The sequence below is a fragment of the Mytilus trossulus genome, chromosome 5, assembly GCF_036588685.1.
Source record: "Mytilus trossulus isolate FHL-02 chromosome 5, PNRI_Mtr1.1.1.hap1, whole genome shotgun sequence".
NCBI classification, from domain to species: domain Eukaryota; kingdom Metazoa; phylum Mollusca; class Bivalvia; order Mytilida; family Mytilidae; genus Mytilus; species Mytilus trossulus.
Genome location: NC_086377.1, coordinates 69,505,473 through 69,528,879, shown reverse-complemented (window position 1 = coordinate 69,528,879; position 23,407 = coordinate 69,505,473). Strand labels below are relative to the sequence as shown.

The 23,407-nt window shown below is 32.4% G+C and overlaps 1 protein-coding gene across 2 annotated transcripts; it reads right to left on the bottom strand.

The window, feature by feature from the left end:
* Window positions 1–3,527: 3,527 nt before the first annotated feature.
* Window positions 3,528–8,502, bottom strand: LOC134719128 (uncharacterized). 2 transcript variants are annotated; one of them, XM_063582097.1, is made up of 2 exons: window positions 8,284–8,502; window positions 3,528–4,516 (listed from the first exon to the last, which is right to left on the bottom strand). In XM_063582097.1, exon 2 carries the CDS (start codon window positions 4,412–4,414, stop codon window positions 3,575–3,577), a length of 840 nt encoding a protein of 279 aa, XP_063438167.1. In that variant the 5' UTR covers window positions 4,415–4,516; window positions 8,284–8,502; the 3' UTR covers window positions 3,528–3,574. The 2 variants fall into 2 exon arrangements, with proteins under 2 accessions (XP_063438167.1, XP_063438168.1); XM_063582098.1 differs by lacking the exon at window positions 8,284–8,502 and adding an exon at window positions 8,094–8,213.
* Window positions 8,503–23,407: the final 14,905 nt, after the last annotated feature.

The window sequence follows — 23,407 nt, the reverse complement described above, 5'->3', positions numbered from 1 at the left end:
CATCAAACATTGGAAGAAATATCATAGAGCAGAAATTTAAATTCTACAATGTACTAATTGTATCAAAGAGTTCAATAAAAACTGTAAATTATTGAAACACTTAAAAAAAATCCCATAAATTAAATGATAAAACAGCTAAAAAAGGCATTGCCTGAGGCTATTAGACAAACAAAATTAAGCACAAAATACATAAATCCTGGAAGTGTTTTACCCAGATTTAAAAAATTGTAAAATTATATGAATGTATTTTTATTTATATTGAACATTTAATTACAAGTAAACTTAAACCAACCACCGCTTTATTTATAAATTGCTATATTTTCTTCAGTAAATTTTTACTACTTTTTAGATATTCATTCAGATTTTACCTATATTGATAATTTTCAACATTTTACTGTTAATTTGACAACTTTTTTGATAAACGATATGCTGTTACCTTAAATCGGTCATTTTATCAAGATCATTTTTTAATATGTATTGACATTTGTATTATAATTAAAATTGAACTAACTACAGGTTTAATAAAAAAAAAAATCACATTTTTCAGTTAATTTAGCCACTTTTTGATTTATTGTAGTAGATGAAACGTTAAATGGACCAAATGTTTTAAATATTTGTATCAAATGTTCTCTTAACCTGCTATCGGTGTATTTTTAAGTTTTCCACATTTTACTGTAAATATGTCATTTTTTAGATATCTCTATTTGATCTTACCTTAAATCGGACATTTGATCAAGACAATTTTCGTATGTGTATTGACAATTGTATTACAAGTACATTTTAACCGATCACAGCTTTATTTATAACTGTCAATTATTTCAGTCAATTTATGTTCTTTTTGGATATTCATTGGGATGTTACCTTTATAGATAGTTTTTCCACATTTTACTGTCAATTTGTCAACTTTTTCTTACTCTAAAATTAAATAGACACACTGGCTGTAGAGAAACACAACAAGGCCCACGCAGAGACACGCACCATATTGCAACATACCTTTGATGTATGCAAATCTAGATTTAGGTAAAAAAAAATATATTTTCAAATTATAGAAAAGATCATTTTGAATATATTAATCAAAGAAAACATACTGGTCATTTTGAGGCCCTCTGTAACTTGCTGTTCGGTGTGCACCAAGACTCCTTCTTGAGGAAGTTGTATTGTTACCTATAATTCAACTACATTCTGCTTGGATATACAGCTTGTCTCATTGACATGCATACCACATCTAATTAATAACTTATAAAGAATGATACAATTTTCATCTTTTTATGTGCAAAATATACTGAAGTCAGTTAATATTTGTACACAACATTTTCCAATGTAATTTTGTTTTTTAACTTTAATTATTTACAATGAAAAAAAGCATGTAATGCTAAATTAATTTTGAATTTAATTTCAATTGCATGTACTTTAGTGGTGTTAATGATAAGAAATAGTGATAATATGAATATTTTTATTGAATATACAGACATGTTTGGTAAATAGTATTTATATAAACTTAAAAAGAAATGTGAGAATCATATATTTGTGTTGTTAAGTTTTAAGAAAGATTTTTATCTAAATATATTGATGAAATAACAAACCGATGAAATGTTTCTATAAGCATCACCGTTAAGTTAACATGGGCGGGGTTCTTGAAATTTAGAATAGTTGTGTTTAACAAGCAAACTGTCACAAATGTTACTAAGTTATAACTTGGTCTGTCCAAGAATTTATTTTAAAGAGTTGTATCACAAAAAATAATAATAAATATAAAATATATTTACTGAACCAGAATTCATAACCATACAAATAAGAAAAAGGGATTATAAGGGTGGTAATATTGGATAGGTTGAAATCAGGAATTACAATAATATATAAATATTAAACAGATTAACCCACACCAGATTTGCCTGGAAGATTATAAACTGCCATGGGAAAAGAAGATTTTAAGTGATCTTTACAAAGTTACAAATGTGTATTGTCCTCTTGACATGATATTAAAAACTGAAATCAGAAAAAATATGTATCAACATGATCAGACTTGGGTTATTGTAATCGTTAATCAGCTGTAATTGATTACAATTTTCCAAGTAATCATTGTAATCATTAATCAGCCAAAAATCTGATTACATGTAATTTAATTTAATCAATTACTTTTCATAATGCCCTGTAATCCTGATTACTTATGATTACATTCTGATTACAATGAAAAAAATCTTGAACTATGTTTATGGTCAATAAATGAACCTTTTTGTTCTTCTTATAGAATGAATATTCGACAAGTTAAGATAATTTGGTTTACTTTATAAAGCATGTTTATAATTGATTTGTATACTTCAGTAAAAAATAAACTGTTACAGTATTTAAAAGTCATCATTAGCCTAAGAAGAGACATGTTATACAATTGTATGTCTCTAGTAAAAGATACTGTACATATATTCACAATTTTTAAAGATGTACAAATATATTTAGTGAAAAACTAATATTATACTTTTCTTTCACCCTGAATTATAATCTTTTGTTAATATTGTGATTTTTGTCAACTCTGAATTGACAGGTAGGAAACCAATTAAGGTTTGTTTTTATTGCAATTTCCAATTGAGTATACATAATGTAGCTGTAGGACAATATATTAAATAAAAGATTAATCACATATGTGAAAAATTATCTAATTAGCACAAACTAAATTAAAAGTTGGACAAATATCTTGTTTAAAATAAGTAAATGTTAGTACATGTATGTATTTGGACTGGACATGTAAAATGCATTGATTTATAGTATTGTATTTTGTTAACAATTTGTTTAAACAATTCTATTAAAATTTTACATAGTTTTAATCTGGTAACTTTATTTCATCCATATTTTAACTTTCATAAACTGCACCTTGAAATATGTATAAAGTCTGGAAGAGGTCAGAAGACAAACAGCAAACTCTTTATAAAGCCAGATTCAATTGAAGTCAAAATAATTCAGAGATCAATGATGATAAAGTGTAATGGGTGACACAATGTCCATTTATGTATGTAGTGAACTTTTGTGGTTTATTAAATAGATGAAGTTTGAGGTTGTCATTTTATACAAAACAAAATTCTATTATTAAACGTTGATTCATTCACATCATTCAAAATGTTTTTTTTTATTCATTGTAATCAGATGTAATCATGATTACTTTGCCAATGTAATCATTAATTTAATCAGACACTTTCAGAAATGATGTAATCGTTAATTTAATTTAATCGTACAAATGACAAAGTAATTGTAATTTAATCAATTACATTGAAAGTAATCGGACCCATCTCTGAACATGATGTAATTGTTGTAATCCTGGTAATTGTGCGAGAATTAATGTAGTTTTAAAGTCATTTGAGTTTTTTTAATACTTTGTCTAGGATAACGACCATGCCTATTTTTATGTGCGAGACAAATTTTAATGTTAAAGCTCGTTCTCACTATAAGTATACTGATAGTAACAAAAATGAAAACAATCAATGAAATTAATGGGCATCTGAATGCAAATTGAAATCACAAATGTCAAAATATTGGAGACATCATCTTTAAAGGTTTTAGAATTGATCAAAAACTCTTCATCTAGTTAAATCATATTCTTTAAATACTTCCCGAAACAAAATTGACAAGTTGTCGTAAAATCTGTTGTGCAGGGATTGCATTCTCCAATTTGTTTAACGAGTTTGTTTGTAATTGCATATTTCCAGGCTTTTCCAACTGTTTTTTCGAAGGTTTCATTCGACTTTATGTTGACATCATCCATTACAATTATGTTGTTGTCTGCCGCTAGATACTGCATATAAAGCAAATCGGTCTTCGGTACTTCGCCAAGATGTCCGCCATCAATTGATATAAAATCACATTTTACATTAGGATTATTATGACGATATATAGGAACTGTTTTTGTTGAATCTCCTCGTACAACTTTGAGCCTGATTTTTGGAAACATTTCACGAATTAATTCTTCCCCGATATCGCATCGTTTATCAATGCACGTATCAAATACCACTATATCAATATTTCCTTTAAACAGAATAGCCCACATGAGAGCTGAATGGCCACCATTAAATCCTATTTCACAAATTCTCCTGATTGTGTGTCTATATTTCATGATATGTCTATAATAAGCAAGAAGTTGTGATTTACGTAAAAAGTTACTATTTCTGTGACTCCAAATGTGTCCTTCAATTTTTGATCCCTTTGCCTTTTGTCGATTAGATAAGATTAACATGTGTGGTCCCCAGAACGAAAGCCATGATTCAAAAGAGTTTGGTTTCAATAATCCAACGGTTGTCATAGTGACCTTATGAAACGCATCTTTTCCATTGGAATAATAGTTGTTTCTGAATAATGTATTCATCAAATAGGAAATAATGATTATTATTCCAGCTGCGATAATCGCTGCTTTCAAAACCTTCATTTGCATTTTTATTAACTTAGTAATTAACTGATCTTATTCCAGTCCTCAATTTTTTTCCAATATCAAAGTATGCGAATGTTGATCAATGAAATTAAAACCAGGTTCAAACTAAAAAGTAAAAAAAAACTAGAGGTAAACAATTATTTAAAAAGAAAATAGTATCGAAACATGCTAAGGATAAGAATTCTACATTAACAAGGTTTATTAATAAATGAAACATATTCCCAACATGAGCCTGCAAACTGCATTTATTGTTGTGTTTCCATTAATCCTATGCTTATTTTCTTATGATTAATTTTGGAGGAAATTATATACTTTTTCCTACAATTAAAATCATTGTTTGGTTATGTCCTTTAGGCGAGTCTCGATTTTAGATTTTTTTGTAGTGTTTGTTATATTGCTATACAACTGTTTCGGTTCTTATACATAATGAAAGTTGGAGAGCAATATGACCAGAACAGATATTCAGCCGAGAGCGTTCCCGATGAAGGTATATCCCAAAAAGTGTTTCGGACGCATTAAATTATCATTGTTTCCTTTTTTTACAGACGAATTTAGTGCTTTATTCATGTTTAACAATCCTGTTTTTCGTATTTGCCTTTTTGATTTCAAAAGAGTGTTTATATAAACCATTTGTTTTCTTTATTGACATAGTTGTTTGTTTGCATAATAATTACGATAACAACATAATGCTGACTGCTGGTGAGCTGCGATTTAACAATTTGTTATTGGCTCTCTGTTTTATCTTGTAGAAGCTTTCCAGAGCTTGTATTTCCGATGATGAATTTCTTGAGTTACTGCTAACAAGAACGCTAATTAAGCAATAGTTTCAAATGGTGAATTAGTCAGGCGCCATCACGAGTTGGACGAACGTTATGTAATATCCACTTAACAGAGGAAAACTGCTATGTTCCAATATCTTCCTATTTTCACACAACAATATACAAGTAAACTGTTAATAACCAAATCCGTTGAGTGTGAACTGATTAGTACTGTAGTTTGTGAGAACCAGATGTATTTGTGTAATAGTTGCAATTGACTTTGAACAAATTTTCAGTAAATGCAAATACTCTTATTTCGGTGCTTTGTGTCTATTGTTTTAATGTCAGTCGTTTTTTTTTGTGTGTGTCTTGTATCTATATACAGGCGAACCCAGTTGAAATAGATCAAAAGAATCGAAGCTCTTTGTTAGAGAAGACGATAAATGCTTAATGTAATGTTTACTATAGTAACTAATTTTTTAAAAGTTAGTAGAAACAAAATAAACGGTAATTTCTTTTTCTCTATTACGAAGTGTTTTATTTTAAAAACACCATTTGCATAAGTTTTACAATTTATCTATTTCATATCAATGCAGAACAATTAGATATCAAGTCGACGACATGGGTATCTCTCAAGTTGGATGACGAAAATGCATAACCTCCGATTTAAAAAAAAATTAACACGGACGGCGAACATATCAATCTATTAGTTCAGTAATTTTCGTGTCTGCCCTTCAATTATGTGTCTCAAGAACAAAATCCAAAAATTGGGTAACAATTGTATCGAAAAGAGAAAATCGAGTGCACCTTTTTATGTTAGGGCGTGTTTGAGGTGTATAATTTGTCTTTGAAACGTACAAAGAAAGAATATTTGGTATACAGCCCTTGGATGGTGTAATGGTGTATGGCATATGGTGCAATGGTGTAATGGTGTATGACATATGGTGCAATGGTGTATGGTGCTATGGTGTAAGGGGAATGGTGTAATGGTGTTTGAGGAATGGTGTGATTGTGTAACGTGAGATCGGGAATGGTGTGAATGATGGTCTACGAAATATCATTTTTATTTTATTTTTTCGTATTGTAAACATAAACAATAATAATAATCTTAATATTTGATATTCAATTGCATTATGGGTAATTTCGGATCGTGTAGATAGAATGGGGAATGGTGTATGGTGTAATGTGTAAGGTGTATGGTGCAAAGGTGTAACGTGTATGGTGTAATTGTACAATGTGTATGGTGTAATAGTGTATTGTGTATGGTGTAATGGTACAATGTGTATGGTGTAATAGTGTATTGTGTATGGTGTTAGTAGGAAGTTTACACCATCCAAGGACTGTATCATCTCGCTTCAGATTCTATCATTTGTATATATAACATAATAAAATCACAGTACGAAAAGATGAAATATATGGGTCAAGTGAAGTACCTATCTAATGAATCACAAAAACAGAGTAGGTGTGTTCGAATAGCTATTTTTTTAACAAAAAGTACTTGACGATAGTCTTTTAAGTTGGATGATGAAAATGCATATCTTCGAAAAAAAAAAATTTTGTGTGTGTGATAACTGGGGTTTATAATCCTCAACCACTGAACATTTTTAGTCTGCCCTTCCACAAAATATTTAACTAGAATTTTTTTAATGTTTTAGAATTTTCGAAAATTCCACCTGACAACCGATTAGACAATAGTTTTAAGTTGAACCAATGCAGACAAGATCATTAACTGATGCTCATCAGCTAGTAGATACATTTGACTTTTAAAATACAACTGACATATAAGGATCGTAATGGTGCTATGTGGATAAATTTATCGGTTTCCAAGACCAAAATTGACAGCGCGTCATCCCTACAATGGCCTCCTATTCTCTGATTGTGAAAATGAACTTGCGTAATGGGGAGATAATTTTGACGAAGTAGAATCCTGACTGTATAGTCAATATTGCAAATTAGCTTTACAATTTGTTCTTACGTTGTACTAACTGTTACACCACTGTCCTAGTTAAGGGGATAGTTGAGCGATCACAAACATGATTGAGCCTGCCATATACTTAAGGTTCCTGTCCCAAGGCAAGTACCTGTAGTTCAGTGGTGATCGTTGTTTTCATGTGTGTTGACTTATATTTAATATTTGGAAATTTAGTATAAGACCGTTGGTTTTTTTCGATTCTATTTGATTTACATTTATATGTCGGGGACTTTAATAGCCCACTTATACGGTATAGAGGTTTTTTTCATTATGGAAGGCCGTACACGGTTACCCTTAATTTCTTATGTCCGCTTAATTTAATCTTCAAAGGATAGTTGTCTCATTGCCATTAAGTGCCAGTCTGTCTAAGAATCAGGCAGTGGTGAAAACATGACCAAAAAAACCCACCCAGTTTGACATTGATTTCAGTTCATAATATGTAGTTATACACAAAAATAACATTCATTTCCATTTTCTGTTCTGGTAATTGAAGATACAATTTGGTTGAAATGCACTAGAAATTAACGAAAAAGGGGAGATAACTTTGTAATTTGCTATCATTCTAACCAATTTTCTAACCAAGTTATTTGATATTACCAGACACACACAAACAAAAGACTAATACTTTCTAACTCAGGATGATGGTTAGAATTAAATAGCATGATTAGCTCAGTGGGTTTTTCTAATCATGTTTTAATTTTTACCTAAATTGCCTGATTCTTACAAAGACTGGCACTTAATACCACATCTTCATGTCTTATTTTATTATTATCGGTATCTTTTTGACTCGATGTATTGCTGAAAATTCATGAAATATTTGTCACTGGACGTTATAAATAAGCAACACGCTATCAATAAATTTAAACCTTTTGTTAAATAAGGAGTAAATCATTTTTTTTTAATAGGAATATGGGAGAACTGGTAAAACCTGAAAATGTATTTGCATACTTACCGATTAAAATGAATAATAAATCCGCTAACAATCATCCCGCTAAAATGACCTTTACAAACAAATCAATTTGTCAAGATTATGGTCAAATGTTGAGTAAAATCCTGTTATTGTCTTTTGTTTGTGGTTACATTTTACCTTAAAAATTGAAATTAGGTAGGATGTCAATGTGTATTCAACCAGTTATGCTTACCTGAAATTCTTATCCAGATACATAAAACAAAAATTTAGAACTATATGCTTTATGTTGTCCATTATAAGTTATAGGCTGGAAAGTACTAAGCGTCCATTGTGCAATTAAATCACATATGTTTTTTAAAGTTTAATTTGATATTATTCCTATTTTTACACAACAGCTTCCACATGTACACTTAAAACTATATGGACAAACCCATTACTAATTATCGTAATACATTGCGACATATTTAAATAACTAGTGTATTTTAATTCAATATTTTAACATAATACCTGAAATTTTATCAATAGAAAACTGACAGTCCATGTAAATTATATTTAAACTGAAGTTAGACGTCTGATATTATCATTGACTTAAATCAAAATTGAAAAGATGAGTTTTAACAGTTCAAATTTGGGTACTGAATTTTAACTTTATACACAAATAATTTAAAAATCGTCCAGATCTTAAAGATTATGTTTTTATTTTTCATTAAAAGAAAAGTTTAAATAAAAGAAGATCTGGTACGAGTTACCAAAGACAACTCCCATTCCAAGTCACAATGTATAAAAAGTTAACAATTATAGGTCAACGTACGGTCTTCAACATGCAACCCTGGCTCACACCAACAAATTTTAGTAACTTTTTGCTGTTTGTTTTTTTTGCAATTATTCACATTTATTTGCATTAATGGGTTTTTTTCTCTGTCATTGTCTTAGATTTTATAATGTTTCCTAAACATTTTTTTTATCAGATTTCTGTTTTTATATTTACTAGAACACACCCGCGAAATAGCGGGCATTTACAATTGTAAACTGTTGTAGGATTTTTTGTAAAAGATTTATGTCTGGAGAACTTCAGAAAAGGTACCAAAAGCCCTCTCCCTTTTTTCCAAAGTCTGTTTTTTGTTTCCTTTCTGTTAAATTCCATTTTTCGCATTTCTGGCCACAGACCAAAATTATTCTACCCCATGTTACAATGCATTTTTTGGTAAAAGTCAAATTAAATTTAAAAATTGCACCGCTTCAAACATGAAGTAAATGTAACTTCTTATAGACCATTATTATTCTTATAGAATATTCTTCTAGGATAAAACATCAGTGCTTTTTCTTTTGAGAGCACGATTAGCATGTCAATGGTTGGATTTGAATCTTTTATAAATTACTAAGGCTAATTTCTACCCTATTTTCATTTTGGCCAAAACACTACTTTCACTTTCAACAATAATTTTCTCCACATATTTTACTTATTTCAATATATGTGACCAGCCACGACATATCCAGGCTTATGGAGGTAGAAAGTCATTGTGAGAAAAACGCCGTTAACTATAAGTGACTAGCCACGTCAAGGCTTAGGAGGGTACACTGTCTAAAGTTTGCTTTTTTAATATTTATCTAGAAGATCTAGTCATGTTATAATGACATATTTGTTGTAAAAGCAACGAGTAATTTCGAATACCGGTGTGAAAATGAGACTGTTATATGACGACTTTTATTTATTGAAGGCACTAATTTATAAAACACAAATTCTCCCCAAGGGTGACTGGGGTATAGAAATATGGTCACTTGGTCTTCTCCCGACCGGCAGTAAAACGCTTGCCGAAGTGGGGCGTCCGTTTGGCTGTGCGGGATGTATCAAGTTCGCAGTCACGTCCGGTCAGAAGGGGGACGTTAAATCCGATGCCTCGTGTAAAGAGAGTGCCACGCTCTTTGCACGTTAAGAACCCTTGCAACAACTCTCTGAGGGGTCCGTAGGTGGCCTGTTGCAAGGCAAAATTTCTGTCCCTTTCCAATATACCCTCCTTTTCCGGTGGCAGTCCAAATTTCTCCGACCCAGATGGCCTCTATTGTATCAGCCTACCTATTGTATTTATTGTGAACTTGTTCTCGTCCTGAATATGCATGAAATATTTGCCACTGGACGTTAAGCAACCAACAATCAATCAATCAATAAAACACAAATTTAGTGATGTTCAATAGCGTATTTGAAAAAAAAATTCAAAGATCAACGTACGGTCTTCAACATGCAACCCTGGCTCACACCAACAAATTTTAGTAACTTTTTGCTGTTTGTTTTTTTTGCAATTATTCACATTTATTTGCATTAATGGGTTTTTTTCTCTGTCATTGTCTTAGATTTTATAATGTTTTCTAAACATTTTTTTTATCAGATTTCTGTTTTTATATTTACTAGAACACACCCGCGAAATAGCGGGCATTTACAATTGTAAACTGTTGTAGGATTTTTTGTAAAAGATTTATGTCTGGAGAACTTCAGAAAAGGTACCAAAAGCCCTCTCCCTTTTTTCCAAAGTCTGTTTTTTGTTTCCTTTCTGTTAAATTCCATTTTTCGCATTTCTGGCCACAGACCAAAATTATTCTACCCCATGTTACAATGCATTTTTTGGTAAAAGTCAAATTAAATTTAAAAATTGCACCGCTTCAAACATGAAGTAAATGTAACTTCTTATAGACCATTATTATTCTTATAGAATATTCTTCTAGGATAAAACATCAGTGCTTTTTCTTTTGAGAGCACGATTAGCATGTCAATGGTTGGATTTGAATCTTTTATAAATTACTAAGGCTAATTTCTACCCTATTTTCATTTTGGCCAAAACACTACTTTCACTTTCAACAATAATTTTCTCCACATATTTTACTTATTTCAATATATGTGACCAGCCACGACATATCCAGGCTTATGGAGGTAGAAAGTCATTGTGAGAAAAACGCCGTTAACTATAAGTGACTAGCCACGTCAAGGCTTAGGAGGGTACACTGTCTAAAGTTTGCTTTTTTAATATTTATCTAGAAGATCTAGTCATGTTATAATGACATATTTGTTGTAAAAGCAACGAGTAATTTCGAATACCGGTGTGAAAATGAGACTGTTATATGACGACTTTTATTTATTGAAGGCACTAATTTATAAAACACAAATTCTCCCCAAGGGTGACTGGGGTATAGAAATATGGTCACTTGGTCTTCTCCCGACCGGCAGTAAAACGCTTGCCGAAGTGGGGCGTCCGTTTGGCTGTGCGGGATGTATCAAGTTCGCAGTCACGTCCGGTCAGAAGGGGGACGTTAAATCCGATGCCTCGTGTAAAGAGAGTGCCACGCTCTTTGCACGTTAAGAACCCTTGCAACAACTCTCTGAGGGGTCCGTAGGTGGCCTGTTGCAAGGCAAAATTTCTGTCCCTTTCCAATATACCCTCCTTTTCCGGTGGCAGTCCAAATTTCTCCGACCCAGATGGCCTCTATTGTATCAGCCTACCTATTGTATTTATTGTGAACTTGTTCTCGTCCTGAATATGCATGAAATATTTGCCACTGGACGTTAAGCAACCAACAATCAATCAATCAATAAAACACAAATTTAGTGATGTTCAATAGCGTATTTGAAAAAAAAATTCAAAGACTTGAATTTACTACAATACAAACAATTCTTATCTCTATTTTAGAACATGTAATTTAAACTTGTTGAAATGAACTTAGTTTAAAACTTGTCAAAGTAAGCTTTAAGAATTCCTTTTTTTAATTTAGATTTATTATAAATAAGCAACACGCTATCAATAAATTTTAACATTTTGTTAAATAAGGAGTAAATCATTTTGGGGTTTGGGACATGGGGATTTTGAATAGGAATATGGGAGAACTGGTAAAACCTGAAAATGTATTTGCATACTTACCGATTAAAATGAATAATAAATCCGCTAACAATCATCCCGCTAAAATGACCTAAAAGTGACTAGCCACGTCAAGGCTTAGGAGGGTACACTGTCTAAAGTTTGCTTTTTGAATATTTATCTAGAAGATCTAGTCATGTTTTTATGACATATTTGTTGTAAAAGCAACGAGTAATTTCGAATACCGGTGTGAAAATGAGACTGTTATATGACGACTTTTATTTATTGAAGGCACTAATTTATAAAACACAAATTTATTGTATTTATTGGCTCTTAGTGATGTTCAATAGCGTATTTGAAAAAATTTATTATGCATGTCTCTTAACATATTATGCGACGCGTAACAGTTTATAAGTAGGTGTTCTCATTTATGCATTTGATACGGTGAATTTATTATGGATATATTTCAGACTTCATTTATGAAAGAAAATCTTTAGAGCAGAATTTTTTTTTTTTTTTTGTATCAATTTAAAATGTAGATCCAAATATTTTTCACTTCAAACGATAAACTAAAACTTCTTCAAAACTTATATATGATGTATAGTTCGGCGTCCGCAAAAAAGAAGCCAAGGAAAGTGTTTATCTCTTCTTCACAATACGTATTTCATTGAATCTCGATATTTATCATGTTTATAATTTTTCTAACAATGTCGGTCTACCTCCATGAGCCTGCAAATGTCATGGCGGGTCACATATATGCAACTGATATGACCCCGTAAATAATCATTTCAAGGAAAACAGTAGACAGAATACTTTGGAAGCATGACCCCATATATTAATTTGGAACTTTATTCCAAGGCCACGAACAAAGGGAAATAATTGTGGTCTGAAGCCTTCTGTATACTATGAACATACGTATATTACCTATAAAGTGTATTTGCTATTAACTATCAATTCAAAGTTTTTTCTACACGGCGATCACTGCTATAGTTATAAAGAGAGTCCCTATATATTATAATCATAGTATAAATGTAGATAAACACGAAAATAATTGTCTCCCGAGTACGTATGAAATTCATGCGAAAGTGTATAACCGGAAGTTTTATCTATAGATATAGGAAGATGTGGTGTGAGTGCCAATGAGACAACTCTCCATCCAAATAACAATTTAAAAATTAAACCATTATAGGTTAAAGTACGGCCTTCAACACGGAGCCTTGGCTCACACCGAACAACAAGCTATAATACTATTGTAAAACCATTCAAACGGGAAAACCAACGGTCTAATCTATATAAACAAGACGAGAAACACGTATATATTACATAAACAAACGACAACTACTGTACATCAGATTCCTGACTTAGGACAGGTGCAAACATTTGCAGCGGGATTAAACGTTTTAATGGGCCCAAACCTTCTCCCTTTTTCTGAAACAATAGCATAACATCACAACATATAAAAACATACTTTGACTAAAAGTCGGTCTGATGACGGAAACAATATCCGGACGCCTTTTTTCCGTTTTTCTCCCAAAACAACTCAATCTGAATAAGCAAAAGAATGGATGACAAATGAGATTATGCATGGTACCTATAGGACACAGAGGCAGGATATTTAATTTATTGTGGAAGGAAGAGAAGCGACACACAACATGAGGTCTCCTCGTTTAATAGTATAGATTTTATAACAAAGTTTTGAAAATTGAGATAGTTGTTTGAATATATTTTCCGTACATTCATTCAAGCTTTCTCCACAAAGTAAGCTATCGTCAATGTCACCGACACTTTTGTGTCCTAGCTTTCTCACACATTTGTAAATAACCGTGGTACAAAAGCAATACAGATTTAAACCCAAATATGTCTATTAATCTTCTTCAATCTGATTACACATTGTGTGTGTGTTAATGGCTGTAATCTTAGGACTAACCTATTCGTGTTACAATTCTAAGTAAGTTTTTGGGTGAGATCCTACAATTAAGTTTCATTTGGCCTTTACAAAAGAACGAAGGTTAAAAATCTGGATTGTCTTGATAGAACACGAAACGGCGTTTTGTGAGTTTTGATTGTTGATATTTTTAAAATAACATTTCTTAATTATGTTGAATTTGTATTACAAATGCGTTTATTTTATCATTTGTTTGTTTGTTTTCTTCATTTTACACATTATGTTAAACGGTATCCAAATCCTACTTTAGAATGTTTTTCACTGAAAACGTACATTTTGTTGTGTATTTTCCGGAATTTGCCGAGTATCACCGAAATGCCATGCGGTAAAATTACGGAAAGGCGTGTGATTACATTCGAAGCATGTGATAAACTTTTCATATCAGCCCTTATTACGTTAATTTAATGCTTTTACATGTATCATACGGTAAAAATCATATGTTATTTCGTTTAAGTATATGATAATTAAACTTTATCAGATAAAGATGAGATTTCTACAAAGTGAAAAATGATTTATACCGTAATTTTACACTATTTAAAGTTTGTGCATATATCATATATAACGATTAAATAGTTTTGACACGACATTACTATAACTTAACAAACACTATTATTATGTTGGGGACTACTATTTGAGATGTGACACTTAGTCATGGCTTAAATTGATTGATTGATTGATTGTTGGTTGCTTTACGCCGCATTAGCACAAAAAGGCATGATCTTTGACCACTTTAAAGCACAACAATAAGATTTACAAATTGTACCTAGTAAGTCTTTGTCCACACCACAGACAACACTTCTGTAATCCTCTTTGGTGATATATTTAATCCAGTCTTTAATCTTCTTCGGAGACTGGACATCCGTGAAACCCGGGCACTGTAGTTCGATAACCCAAAGATTCGAAAATTCTTCGAAGTTATACGACTCCTTGGTCTTGATATAGGCGTGGGAGTGGGGGTTAGGCATATAACCCCCGCCTGCTTCATCACTAACAACCATCCCAATAATCTTTTCATTGGAGAATTCCATTCGTGGGTTGAGCAATCTCTGGGAAATTTTGTATTTAAATCTACACGAGAACGTGAGGGCGAAGTTCTGACCACGTCTCTCACGGGAAATATCTGGTTCATTTCCCTCAGCAGGTCTATCTGTCCTACCTCTCTGTTGACGGCCTGTATTGACAGCCGGTACCACACTTCCAGCTCTATTGTTAGCAGGAACCACTTGTAATGTAGAGTGTCCTCGGCAGGCATTGGACTTCTGATGTTTAACTAGAGACTTTCTGTTTAATAACTTACTGCAAAAACGGCAGTTAACTTTCTTCTCTGGTACTTTAGGCATAGGTGCGGAATATGCGGCGTTATGACGGCTGGCACTGCAATACTAGGTTAGCCAGCCGGCCGCAAATTTCTACAAAGGTGAAAAATGATTTATACCGTAATTTTACACTATTTAAAGTTTGTGCATATATCATATATAACGATTAAATAGTTTTGACACGACATTACTATAACTTAACAAACACTATTATTATGTTGGGGACTACTATTTGAGATGTGACACTTAGTCATGGCTTAAATTGATTGATTGATTGATTGTTGGTTGCTTTACGCCGCATTAGCACAAAAAGGCATGATCTTTGACCACTTTAAAGCACAACAATAAGATTTACAAATTGTACCTAGTAAGTCTTTGTCCACACCACAGACAACACTTCTGTAATCCTCTTTGGTGATATATTTAATCCAGTCTTTAATCTTCTTCAAAGACTGGACATCCGTGAAACACACCACAGACAACACTTCTGTAATCCTCTTTGGTGATATATTTAATCCAGTCTTTAATCTTCTTCGGAGACTGGACATCCGTGAAACCCGGGCACTGTAGTTCGATAACCCAAAGATTCGAAAATTCTTCGAAGTTATACGACTCCTTGGTCTTGATATAGGCGTGGGAGTGGGGGTTAGGCATATAACCCCCGCCTGCTTCATCACTAACAACCATCCCAATAATCTTTTCATTGGAAAATTCCATTCGTGGGTTGAGCAATCTCTGGGAAATTTTGTATTTAAATCTACACGAGAACGTGAGGGCGAAGTTCTGACCACGTCTCTCACGGGAAATATCTGGTTCATTTCCCTCAGCAGGTCTATCTGTCCTACCTCTCTGTTGACGGCCTGTATTGACAGCCGGTACCACACTTCCAGCTCTATTGTTAGCAGGAACCACTTGTAATGTAGAGTGTCCTCGGCAGGCATTGGACTTCTGATGTTTAACTAGAGACTTTCTGTTTAATAACTTACTGCAAAAACGGCAGTTAACTTTCTTCTCTGGTACTTTAGGCATAGGTGCGGAATATGCGGCGTTATGACGGCTGGCACTGCAATACTAGGTTAGCCAGCCGGCCGCACATTTTATAGGGTCAATATTTCCAGAATATTCGAAAGGTGTGAAAAACAATCCTACTGCGCATCGGATTGAGTGTGTACATGATTCCTGATTGGATAAAAAAAAAATTCTGATTGGTTAAAAAAAAAGAACCAATGAAAAAATTTCACACCTCCGGAAAGGTGTGAAGAGAACAGTAAGGGATCTCAGGTAAATATCGATTTCGATAAAGAAAACCGTAAGGGAGAAATGAATATCGATTCCGATAAAGAGAACCGTAAGGGAGAAATGAATATCGATTCCGATAAAGAGAACAGTAAGGGATAGTCGATTCCGACACTAAGAGGTCAAAAATAGAACAGTAAAATAACGTGATAAAAATTAAAATCGATTTAAATATAATAAATTCCAATTTCTACAGTAAGGGATAGTCGATTCCGACACTAAGAGGTCAAGAATAGAACAGTAAAATAACGTGATAAAAATTAAAATCGATTTAAATATAATAAATTAAATCCTTGTCCCAAGACAGGAGTATGTAATTGTTTATGTTGGTTCATGTCGGTCATGATTGGGTTTATTAATTTGTTTTGTTTTAAATTAGGTCGTTTGTTTTCTTATTTAAATTGTTTCATATTAGTCATGTCGGGGCTTTTAATAGCAGACTATACAGTCCTTGGATGGTGTAAACTTCCCACTAACACCATACACCATTACACCATACACGTTACACCTTTGCACCATACACCTTACATCATTCCCCATTCTATCTACACGATCCGAAATTACCCATAATGCAATTAAATTTCAAATATTAAGATTATTTTTATTGTTTATGTTTACAATCCGAAAAATCAAAATAAAAAGAACTTCCTTTTCAACAAATGAAATGTTGAACACCGTTCATTTACACCATTCCCGATCGCACGTTACACAATCACACCATTCCTCATACACCATTCCCCTTACACCACACACCTTACACCATTGCACCATATGCCATACACCATTACACCATACACGTTTCTTTGGGAAGTTTACACCATCCAAGGGCTGTACGATATGGGGTTTTCTCATTGTTAAAGGCCGTACGGTTGCTTATAGATGCTTAGATCCACTTCATTTGAACTTTCTTTGATATTTTTCTCATTAGCAATCACTTCATATCTTCTTTGCATATCATACTAATTGATGTTTAAAATGAAAATTGTGTTATTATTTCCAAGTAATATTCACATATATTAATTTACAAACAACATCTGATTGTTTTAGCACATCTAGCCCAAAGGGCCAATTGAGCTTTTCTCATCACTTGGCGTTCGTCGTCGGTCTTTAGATTATAACAAACAACTCTAAAGGTGTTTTCATATCTTTTATCAAGCTATAATCTAGATTTCGTAATGCATTAATTGACCATTTATTGAATTTTTCAACATGTCAAGGAAAAGAATCTCAAAATTTAGTCAAAATAATTAATCATGTATTCTTCTATTAGTGGATTAAAATTTCTTTAGATAAGTAAGTTGCTGAAAAAATATAATATACAGGTATAAACAATACCAAATTTTCACATTATTTTTTCTAAATAGTCACAAAGCTTCAAATTTGCAATTTCTTTAATGAAAAATGCATAAAAAAAACTACCCATAACACTTCGGTTTTGTACATTTCATGAGCAGAAGATTAAATAATTTAGTCAAATACAAACTTATAACCCCATCAATGTATCATACTTTACATACATTTCATTGATTGATTGATTGTTGGTTGCTTTACGCCGCATTAGCACAAAAAGGCTATATCGCGGCGAGAGCTAATTCGAATATTTTTACAATTTAAAGCATATTTTTAAAATAAGACAAAAAGACCTTCAATATACTAAAATTCTTGACTATAGCAAATTGAGTATATACAAATAAAAATCAACAGTAAAATAACGTGATAAAATTAAAATCGATTTAAATATAATAACATTTTTATATTTTATAATAAATTCCAATTTCTTTTAAAAAAGCAACAATATTTGTAAATGGAACATCATTAAATAAATCATACATATTATTGACATTGAAATGCTTCTTACGAATATCAGCAAAGTCAATACAATTAATTAAAACATGTTTAATAGTAGACTTGTAGTTGCAAGGAACACATTGTGGTTCATCTTCATTTTTTAAAAGATACTCGTGTGTTATTCTAGTATGACCAATACGACATATAGTAATAACACACTGATCTTTTCTGCACATAGTATTATCAAAAGGTTTGCCTAAACTAGGTTTAATTTCATGCAATTTATTATCATCTTTTTTACTCCATTTATTTTTCAATATATTAAAAACATATTCTCTAATATTAGATTTAAAATCAGTATATGGTATATCACAGTTAGATAGAGGGTCACCCAAGGCATTCTTTGCCTCAAGGTCTACAGCTGTGTCTCCACGGATTCCAACATGACTCGGAACCCATAGAAATATTATTTATTTCAGAAGAATTTTTAAATTCCTCATTACATATAAAATTTTCAGGATTGTTGGGTTATTAATTTTAGTATTTCGTATAGCTTGTAAACATGAAAGTGAATCCGAACATATAATAAATTTGGATTTATCTGAAGAAGCAATAAATTTCAAAGCCAAAATTATTGCTTCTGCTTCAGCAGTTAAGATGGATGCATCAGATGGCAAACGGAGGGTTGCAGCTCAGTCCCTGAAGACAGCAGCAGATGCAACTCTATCACCATCTTTTGATCCATCAGTATAGACAGTTGAAAAATCTAGATAATCGGCTTTAATTTCAGCATAGTGTTGCTGAATTAAAAGAGGATTTGTTTTATTTGTATTCTGTTCACGGAAATCAAATATCATTTTTGGTTTGGGAAGTTCCCATGGAGGACATTTACAAGTTTGAACTTGAGCTACAGATTTTAAATCAAAAGAAGCTAAATGTGGTTTTAAACGTAAACCTAACGGAGGAATTTTATTTTCATGTTTTGCAAAAATATCTTCATAAATCGGATTAAAAACACAGCTGTAGGCAGGATTATCTGAATGGGCTTTTAGTTTGACAGCATATTGAAGTCCAAGCTTCAAACGTCTGTCAGAGAGTGAGTGCTCATCAGCCTCTACATACAGACTCTCAACTGGTGAGGTTTTAAATGCGCCAAGACAGAGACGCAAACCTTCACGGGGGTAAAGCTGATGACCGTAACTGCATTCACGGTCATCCCAAGATGTCGGATGAAAAATTAGGTCAGTATTTTTATTGTCTGTTAAGGTGTTTCTGCATCATTTTCTTTACAAAACATACTTTGATACGATGTAAATTTATAAAAGATTCACACGGAAGTCACAAATATCTACCGAGGAACGTGTATAAAACGGGAATTTGTATTTGAAAAATTCGCGAGGATGACCGTAAATTGAAATCGAGATGACCGTAACAGGATTAGCGATTCATAACAAGGCTGACCGTAATTGGTTAAAAGATGACCGTAAATTGTTAAGGATGACCGTAATTTATAAAGAATGACTAAATTTAAAAGGATGACCGTCAATTGAAAGAACTATCCATATTTGTATGCATTGTTTTTTGTTGAGTTTGTCGCAATAGGGGCTCGGTTAGTTCTGTTGAACTATGGTTTGTAGTTGGATGCTACATATGACGAACCATGTATTTGAAGCACGTCTTATTTTTGTCTACCTTTAAGATAATGTTGTCTTAAAAAATTACACCTTTGTTAAGCCAATTTAGTCTTACTCAAACGATAGATGAACCTACTCATTTTACTGAATCGTCGTCATCATTGTTAGACCTTTTTATAACAAATGATGCTCGCATAATAAATTACTATGGAGTCGGACCACCTTTATTAGACCAAATACGTTTTCACTATCCTACAATCAGTCTTTTGAACTTTCCAAAATGTCGTCCAAAAACTTTTAAGCGAAAAATTTGGCTATATGATCGAGGAGACTATGACAGATATCGTAACATTTTATCTGAAAAAAATTGGAATTCCATAATTAACTTAAATAATGTTGAACAATTTACAACCGAAATAACAAAAACTATCGTAGAAGCTGCTGAAAAATGTATTCCAAATAAAATAATAACTGTTCGCAAAAATGAACCTCCATGGCTAACAAATGATGATAAAAAAAGATAAGGAAAAAAAATAGAATCCACAGAAAGGCTAAAAAATATAATAACCCATCGGAGTGGTCAAAATTTAAGAAAATACGAAATGAAGTTCCTAGTTTAATGAGAAAATCGAAGGATGATTATAACAACAATTTAATTAAAAAAAATCATGAACAGTAACCCGTCCACTACTAACTGGTGGAAAACGGTTAAACAAATATCCGGATTAAAAACAAACGACGCAAGTGTACCCCCATAAATGGTTAATAACAACTTAATATTTGATGAAATCGAAAAGGCAAATGAATTTAATCGATTATGTTCATCCCAGTCAAATATTGATTATCCAAGTGCTGTGTGAACTTCAAAATATTAGTGATGACATTAGTTATATGATCTTATATAGAACTTACTAATACTGAGGTTGAAGATATATTAAAAATTGTTAATCCCGCACAAGCTTCTGGCCCAGACCTCATAAGTCCCACATTGTTAAAAGAAATTAAAAGAAGAATCTTCTGTTTTAACGTGTCCACTATGTAAACTATTTAACTTATCGTTAACAAGGTTAAGTACGTCTACTTTTCCAGATCAATGGAAAAGAGCAAATGTTACCCCAGTTTATAAAAAAATAGTAAACCGAATGACGTTAAAAACTACAGACCTATTTCCTTGTTGAGTGTAATATCAAAGTGCATGGAACGATGTGTATAAACATGTTTACAATCACTTTAAGCGCAATAAAATTTTAACGAAATTCAGTCGGGCTTTACACGGGGGGGGATCAGCAGGTAATCAATTAATTAACATTTCGAATGATTTTGGGAAGGCTTTAGATAGCGGTAAAGAAATAAGGGTAGTATTCTGTGATATAAGTAAAGCGTTTGATCGAGTCTGGCATAAGGGACTGCTATTTAAACTTCACTGACAAGCGGGCATACCGGGTTCTTTACTTAGGTGGTTTGAAAATTATCTTACAAATAGAGTCCAGCGGGTGTTTATTAACGGTTAAAAAATTCAAGTTCCGAATGGTTACCTGTAAATGCAGGCGTCCCACAAGGGTCCATTCTAGGCTCTCTCCTCTTTTTATATTTATAAACGATATTGTAGAAGACATTCAAGCTCAAATTAAGCTATTCGCAGATGACACTTCATTATATATTATGGTTGACAATCCAACAGAAACAGCTAAAATTTTAATGACGATCTAGATACGGTTTCTCATAATATTGGTAAAAAAAAAATGGCTTGTTAATTTTAATGGCCAAAAAACTGAAAGTATGATCATTTCAAAACAAATAAATAGACCCTTTCATCCTCCATTAAATATGAACACCCAAGAGCTACAAACAGTAAGTAAACACAAACATCTGGGTGTCTTTTTTTCTAACAACGGATCCTTGAACGACCATATTGAATATATATAGTTTCTAAATCTTACAAAAGAATAAATGTAATGAGAAAAATGAAAAATGTTCTTGATAGATTTTGACTTGAAAAAATTTACATATCATTTGTTCGCCCAATTCTTGAATATGCCGATGTCGTTTGGGACTCTCAAAATCAGAATTTGATTACTAAACTTGAAAGTATTCAGCTTGACGCAGCGCGTATCGTCACGGGGGTACTAAACTTACCAGTATAAACAATTTATATGTTGAAACTCGATGGGAAAAATTATCTGAAAGACGACGCAATCACAGACTAACTCATAATCACAAAATTTTGAATAATAAAACTTCAGAGTATTTAAGAGACTTATTGCCTGATTCAGTAGGCAGTAGGCATGATCATAATACAAGACAGAGAACTAATATTTCACAAGTCAACACACGGACCCGTTTATATTCTGAATATTTCATCCCTGCAACAACAAAACTATGGAACACTCTTAACTTAAACATAAGAAAATGTGAATCTTTACCATTATTCAAAAAACAAATTAGTACACAAAATAGTAAGATCCCAGCGTATTATTATAAAGGACATCGTTATGGTCAAATTTTTCATGCTCGCTTAAGAGTGGATTCAAGCTCATTGAATTCTCACCTTTTCCTTCGTAACTTAGTAGCCTCTCCAAATTGTCGTTGTGGTGATGTAGAAACAAATTCTCACTTCCTGTTATGTTGTCCTATATATACTTAGACAAGAACTATTGGATTCTGTTTCAGTTCTTCCTGTCCAAGTTAACACAAAAACTTTGCTTTTTGGATCAACGTACTCTCAGATGAGCAAAATAGTCTTTTGTTTAGTTTGGTGCAGAAACATATTATTAAAGTAAACGTTTTAACCCTTGATGTTAATGCTTCATCACTCAATAGGAACCAAAGCATTTCACACTGTATACATTACAACATTTTATGTTTATTTTTTTTTATTTTTTTTTCTCATTAATTTTTTCTTCATTTTCTTTCACCTTTTTCATATTCATATATTTATTAAACAGCATGCCAGTATTTATATTTATGAATTGTTCACTGATGTGTCTTATGTAGACGAAACGCGCGTCTGGCGTAAAAAATTATAATCCTGGTACTTTTGATAACTATTTATACCACTGGGTCGATGCCACTGCTGGTGGACGTTTCGTCCCCGAGGGTATCACCAGCCCAGTAGTCAGCACATTGTTTAAACTAATGTTGTCTTATAAATACGTCTTACACCAACACGATTAATTATTTGATACAAAAAAAGGTAATACAAATACGGATATTTCTTAGAAATGACGGTTATACTACGGTCATCCTTTCGAAATTACGATCATCATTTTACCAATCACGGTCATCCTTATTACATGTTACGGTCATCTTGAAAACATTTTAAAGATGATTTACGGTCATCTTAGCGAATTTTTCAAAGCCAATTTCCCGTTCTATACACGTTTCTCGGTAGATATTTTTTACTTCCGTGTGAATCTTTCATAAATTTACATCGTACCAATGTATGCTTTGTAAAGAAAATGGTGTAGAAACAACTTAACAGACAATAGAAAAAACGACCTAATTTTTCGTCCGACATCTTGGGATGACCGTGAAT

Excerpts from the sequence above, each read along its gene's own strand:
- LOC134719128 (XM_063582097.1), bottom strand. The coding sequence starts at position 4,414 with ATGCAAATGAAGGTTTTGAAAGCAGCGATTATCGCAGCTGGAATAATA.